The sequence below is a fragment of the Apostichopus japonicus genome, chromosome 19 (genome assembly GCF_037975245.1).
Source record: "Apostichopus japonicus isolate 1M-3 chromosome 19, ASM3797524v1, whole genome shotgun sequence".
NCBI lineage: Eukaryota > Metazoa > Echinodermata > Holothuroidea > Aspidochirotida > Stichopodidae > Apostichopus > Apostichopus japonicus.
Window position 1 is genome coordinate 10,269,809 of NC_092579.1, and position 6,869 is coordinate 10,276,677.

The 6,869-nt window shown below is 38.3% G+C and overlaps 1 protein-coding gene and 1 non-coding gene across 3 annotated transcripts in view; one reads left to right on the top strand and one right to left on the bottom strand.

Moving 5' to 3' along the window:
* Positions 1-2,681: 2,681 nt before the first annotated feature.
* The window catches only part of LOC139960689 (dehydrogenase/reductase SDR family member 4-like), a 12,088-nt gene continuing 7,900 nt past the window's right edge, over positions 2,682-6,869 (bottom strand). For both annotated transcript variants that reach the window (XM_071959242.1, XM_071959241.1), the window contains exons 9-10: positions 6,236-6,303; positions 2,682-4,684 (exon numbers count right to left, since the gene is read on the bottom strand). In XM_071959242.1, the coding sequence (XP_071815343.1) occupies positions 4,558-4,684; positions 6,236-6,303 (195 nt within the window). In that variant the 3' untranslated portion in view covers positions 2,682-4,557. The remainder of the gene's footprint in view (positions 4,685-6,235; positions 6,304-6,869) is intronic.
* Trnap-cgg (transfer RNA proline (anticodon CGG)) lies at positions 3,390-3,461 on the top strand. Its single transcript has one exon. It is a non-coding gene; the product is annotated as a tRNA-Pro (tRNA).

A 6,869-nucleotide genomic window follows, 5' to 3' on the forward strand; every position in this document is an offset into this window, starting at 1 on the left:
TTCATTCTTTTCTTCTGATATCATGTCTCTTCTTTTTTTTAGTGGAAAAAGGTCTCTTATAAAAAGAAAGAAATGAAAAAACAAAATACAATCACAGGAAAAGCCGAGTAAACAATTGTGTCGGTTTGTTATTTATTTTGTCGATGTGGTTGTCAATATAATAAGCTGTTCCATGGATTCTTTGCAATCTGTAATAACTTCAACCAACTTGGAATTACATGGCGGCAGGACCCATGGTGGGGTGGGGGGGGGGGAGAGGGTGCCAGAAAAGTTGGCTGATGACTGATAAGGTGGTGCCTTAGGGGAGGGCTCTAATGAGGGCTGACCCCTCCCCTTTGAGAAATGATCTTATTCATTTTAACTACATTTGTGTCGTACAAGTTTAATGCTAACTGTGTATATGGCTTTGTATGCATGTTTTATGAAATTCAAGCCATTCGGGAATAAAGTCTGAAAACACATCATGCACACCCCTTCTCCCCACGTGGCTACAGCCTTGCCAGGGGGTACTTCCTCCATATTAGCATGTTTGTTTTTCCGAAAACAGCCGTAACGAGTATAAATAAAACTAGTCTTTCCGTGTGGGTAGGGGGGAAGGTGCTGATTGATTCTGGGTGTGAGGAATTGACCCCCCCCTAGAAGTATACGTTGTTTCGCCCCTGCTCGTCAACCCCCAGAACACTGATACTGCTCTGAGATCTTTCCCAACGTCTCGTATCTGTCAGTTGATTTATAGGATTACAAATTTAAGGTTATGCAGGGTATGACATGAACATCAAAAGATTTTTTTGTCTCCAAACAAATTATTGAAAGTTGGCTGATCCGTACATATAACTATAGTCTATATTTCAATTTCCATATGAGTGGAGTTCAGGAGGAGATTCAAATATATAGAAACCAATGGAGCTCTCTAGCTACGCCGAACTCAACAGAGGGCCCTGTCCTATATGTCCTCTATATTTCAGCGAAACTTGACAAGTTGTAGGTCTATGACTGCTGGAGCGAAATTGTGAAACCTCACATAAGGATTATTAAAGAATACATTGAAGTGGAAAAGAAAATCCGTCTGTATATCTTTGAGTTATTCAAAATCCTACGGTAGTATTAATGTTTTCCGAAATATACTCACCTTGTCCCATTTCTTCTCTGTGATCTGGTAATAACTTTTAGGTTGGTTTGAAGAAATGTAAAATAGGCTAAATTAAAAATAAATGTAAATTTCAAATACCTTCATAATATTCAAGCTGGCTGCGCTATAATGTTAAGTTCCAAAGTAATATTCTTATACCAGGTACGCGCTGCGTCGAGGTGAATAGTTTGGAACGTCCGAATATTTTCAAATATTAAAATGTAATTTAGACTAATTGCTTAACGCTAAATTAGATCTTCAAGTTACATCAAGAAATTCAGTTATATAATGATGCATCACTTGTTTTCATACTCGTTTTAACAGCAAGTGTGTATCACTAAACACATTCACTAAACCTATAGTGCATGTAAGCAATGACAGCTTCCTGCATGATCACAGTCCATGACATTATATGGGCCTGTACCCATATGTGTCCCCCACCCAAGGGCGGCGGAAGCACTTTTAATGGGGGGGGTGCACCGACATCAAAGGGCACTTTGCAGAAATTCCCTTGGACTGATGCAGCCTTATATTTAGTACCCTTTATAACTCTTATTGTATTATCTTATTTGCGTATACACATCACTCCATCAACGCCCCCATCCCCCCCTCCCTCAAGGAAAATATGCATACTAGCACTGCAATATCCAATGTGCAAATTGGGAAACAAGGAACAAGTTTTCTTTTGAGACAAAATGAGGTGAAATCATACTAGTTGCTAATGTAGGAATGTTCCGAATTAGAGTTTATTTCTTGTCAATATCTTAACAAATTTTTCCATTTGAAATAGCTTTGAGTTTGACCCACAGAAATTCATTAAAAGTCAGGGGCGAAGCCAGGATTTGCAAAGTTGTATGCACGACTATCTGAGCGGAGCGCCACCATCGGTTGGCGCGGAGCGTAGAAGAAAATTTTTGGTTTTACAAACCCCTCAGATGGCTGGAAACGGCCCTTCCCGAGTGTTCATTCTGGTTCCCTGGCCTCTTGCTAACTTGAGACACCTTAATTTTTATGTAGAAAAAGGGCACATTTTTAACCTGAGGAAAAGTGGGGGGGCACGTGCCCCATGTGCCCCCCGGTTCCGCCGCCCTTGCCCCACCCCATTTTATAAAAAGAAACAATTTTATCGCATCATACTTTTTTCTACTTTTATAAATTAATTCGTTCCGTTCTGAAACTCGGGAATGTTGAGACAACAATTTTATCTATTTGACATAATTGCTGTTCGACGTCACCTAAAACTAGACATATTTGTTTATTTTTTTTGTAATGTCACTAATACGTCATCACCCCCCCCCCCCTCCGTATATATGGTCATGCAGATTCGATTTGATTACTCATGAGTATTCACTTCTCCTTCAGTAAGAATAATTCATATTTATATGAAATAAATTAGTAAAGAAATATTACCCCCCCTTTTTTGTTTGTTTGTTTGTTTAAAAGACATTTGATTGAGATGGAGAAATAGGAGGGAAAATAGATCAAAGGTAGAACACCTGAGAACACTTAAGGAAAGTCAGTGTGCCAAAGGTCATGATACTTACAAACTCAATTCATCTTTGTTGTCTTCTGTATTTGCTCGATGACATACAATTCATGAAAACTTATAAACATTTACTTTGAAGTTTTTGAACCGTAATTTCAACTTTCTCTTTTCGTCGACTACTTAAGACCATGCACCTTAGCTCCTTCTTGAGCTAACCTTTCTGCGACTGCCAGGCCGATAAACCGATGAACAATAACTTAAACTTCCTAAATTGTATTTTTTAACCACCAAAATATTAACAACAAAAAATGGTGATAGTATAAGTGGTATGAGACCATGGTTTCAGATATACAAATGAAAAATCAATAAAAAAATCAATAATTGTCGATGAACTGTTCTGATTTCTATTGCATGATGAATATCCATTGAATTTATTACACCTTACATCACAGTTAGGCTTTGTAAAGTTATATCCTACATTTCCATGAGCAAAACAATACACTTCATACTCATACCATAACATTTCCTATGGATATTTCCGAGCGAGGGTGGGGTAAACACTTCAAAGAAGTAGGTTTGGACATTTCGTGATATTATATTTCAGTACGGATCAAATTAAAAAAAAAACAAATAACATAACATTATATAGCTATACAATATTCCTTTTCAGGATAAATTAAAAACAAGTTTCGATTGATTTTTTAACACACCCGAAATGATAAGCATGAACTATATAAACACCTATAGGTTTAATGTAAGCATAAGTAACGGTGTGGCCCGTTGGTCTAGAGGTATGATTCTCGCTTCGGGTGCGAGAGGTCCCGGGTTCGATTCCCGGACAGGCCCTAACCTTTTATCGTTGAAGGTGTTGTGAAGCTCCTGGCTGGCATAATATCCCATCTGATTTGTTGAACTTTTAAGAATTTCTTCCCTGCATTGTCTTTGAGCAGACATACTAAATTTAACTGGGGTTAAAGCAAATCCAAGCGCACGAAGTCAATATAATCTACTTATCACATATTCAAGTCATTTTTTATTTTGGCTATTCATAAACTCAGATGTACCTGCACAGAGAAAAAAAATATAATCGCTGCGAACGAGAATATTAACACTCAATCAGGGGTCAATGTTAACTTTTGAAATGGACAGGGCCTTATTTAATATAGCCAACTACCTGGTAGTGGTGGCGCTGTGTGTTTGGGAGGGGGGGGGGAGGTCAGTCGGGGGTGGGGGTTAGAAAGCTGGTTGCAACAGTGGGGTTTTGTGTGTATCGAGGGGGGGGGGATGGAATTCTCAGGGAGAGTCAGTGGGTGTCATATCCGGGCGCCTAGTGGTGCCAAATAGAAAAACAAATTGTCATTCAAGCCCAAACCATTGTAAGGTTTGAATGAATTTTGATCGAATTATATTGCTGCATCGCTCCTTCCCAAGGAACTGCTCCCGCCCCCCCCCCCTACCAGCCACAGGCAACCGATAGTTAAGTGTTTTGAGACGGTTAACCGGTTTGTGAATACCAAAGTGTGCTCAGTGCCCCAGTCTAGATTTTGCTGCTGACGACCATGGTTACGAGTGACACTCATTTGACTTGCTGGAAGGTTAATTATATAACCGACGCTTCGGTTTCAATTACCAGTTACTAATAACCGTTCTTGATTCGCAAAGATTAAAGGTGGCAGGTCTATATAATGATGGTGCACTGTATATATATATATATATATATATATATATATATATATAAACAATCATTTTAATTTTAATAAATGATAATACTGCGGTTACAAACTATTATTAGAGATACTCTGTATGAACACGGCTAATGAAAGAACTTCTTAGATATTTAACCAGAAAGCTTTCATGTAACACTTATAAAGTACATCAAAGCCATAGGCGAAATTAAGAACAAAGTCTCCCGTCTGACCGAGTTCTTATGGAATTGATGTGATTATAGGGAAGCAAGTGGGTTCGGCATAGCGCCCCCAGTAACGTAAAGCGTTTCACCCGTCATGAACGAAGCGTCATCAGATAACAGAAAGGCCACAACAGACGCACATTCAGAGGGACTACCAACCCTGGAAAAAAAGAGGAAGACAAGAAAAGAAGAGTCAACATTTTAGTTCTTTTCAGGCGCTTAGCCAGGAATTTGCCAAGGGAGGGGCGAAAATGTAGAAAAATTTTCAGAGACGTAGATACGGCATTGCATACTATCTAAGCGTAGCGCCACCATGATTGGCGCGAAGCGTACAAGAAAATTTTGGCTGAAAATGCTTCCCAGATCGCTGGAAATGGCACTTCCCAGGCCTTGTAAGTTGCATCTTAGCATTTTCTCTTTTGAAATTACTAGCGATATCATAAAAACATTAATTTTTTTTAAATAGGCTCAAGGGGGGGGCGGCTGCCCCCTTCGCCCCCCCCCCTTTGGCTACGCGCCTGGTTCTTTTCAAGAGTCTGTCGTATTAGTGTGACTTTTCTCTCCGAGTTTCTATTTCGGTCTGCTTATTTGTCTGTTCGAAATGAATGAGCGAACGATGAACGCATATCTGTTTATTGACATCATTCTTTGAACTTTCGATTGACAGTGAGGGAAAATCATACAAAGTGGGGGAAAACGGTTAGCTATAAGTACTTCTAAACGGCTAAGAAACTAACGGAAACTCATTGTAAACTACATCCACGGGATGATCGTTAATGATACTCATGGCTTGGGCTTGCGCGCCTAATTCCCTTTTCGAGAGAAATAAGTGGCAGGCGTCTCTCATCTGACGGACGAGAGTGTAACTCAACATAAATGATCACTTTCTCAAACACAGAGTGGTGATCATTGCGCCCGTTCTTATGGAAGCGTTTAAGTTGTTGTCATCATATTAAGATCATTTTGTAAATATAGTAGCCATTTTCAAGTGATAAAGTGATGCATTGTGTTGTGAATGTATTAAAAAATTTCAAGAAAATGACAAATTCCTTGAATCTAATAAGCGAGGGAGTCCAACATTTTACTGCAGTATAGATGGCAAAATTATTATTCAAAAAATATCATTAATTTAAATAATTTGCATGCAAAATAATAAATTGACCACTTAGTATATTTCAGAAGTTCAAGATTTTGCAACCGAACGATTAATTCCGCTCCGAAGGTCAATATTTGAAATAATTTTTATAGAAAAATGATACAAACCGATCATTTAATAAATCTCGTGAAATCAACGTGTTGCGTCAAAATCATTAATTACCCTTGCATTAGAATATCATCATTTTTTCGATACAGGAAAATGATGAATAGCAGCAAAGTTGTAAAAAAAAATTAAAAACAATATTAACATTTTGACGGCACCTCAAGTTAGCGTTGCCATACATAGCTCGTTATCACTGCAGCATGCTACTCACGATGGTGAACGAAGTTGTTCGGTCGCCATTGGCATCAAAGATAACCAATCCCAAGATCCCAATTCATAAACTATAGCGTATTCTTCAATCTTTCGTTTTGAAATAACTCACTTTCTTGCAGCGAATAAGGTTACGGACAAATAATTTGATAGAATTTTTCTAACCAAAAACCAAATTCCATAATCATTCTGATCTGAAAGGAATATATACATATCAGTTAATTCAACAGAACTAATTACCTTTTCATCATAAACGATTCTTTGATTAATGAGAGAGACACCTTTTCACCAGACTGGGAATTGTAGCTCTTTTGATGGAAAAAGGAAAAAAGAGGAAGAGATATACATACACAGGTTAATGCTTGCTAATGCGAGTGATATAAACAACATTATACAGGTGGGGGGGGGGGGTAGGAAGCTTCCAGTGGGAGGGGGCACAACATCAGAGGGGCACTTTCTCATTCCACAACCACTACTCGTTATGCTATAAACCGATACACACCGGCCATATCACTTAAATATACATGATGTGTTAGAATATGCTATCAATACTATTTATTAAAATTGTTTATTGTTAACCGTGCTACAAAAAGATACCTGATATGGGATGCCGTTTATAAATAGCATGTACAGATTAAAAATAAATAATTAAAATAAAATATTAAAATTAACAGAGGCTTAAGATATCCAAAAGACAGTTCTTCATCAAAGGGGAACATTTTATTTGCCAGTAGGGCACATTTGTTATTTTGGAAAATAAGTGGGGGAGGGGGGGCACGTTCCCCCAGTGCCCACCCGGCTCCAACCCCCTGAAAATATACATATGTAAAACTTATCATATTCGTTAACTTGTGTGAAATGTGTGATTGTTTAT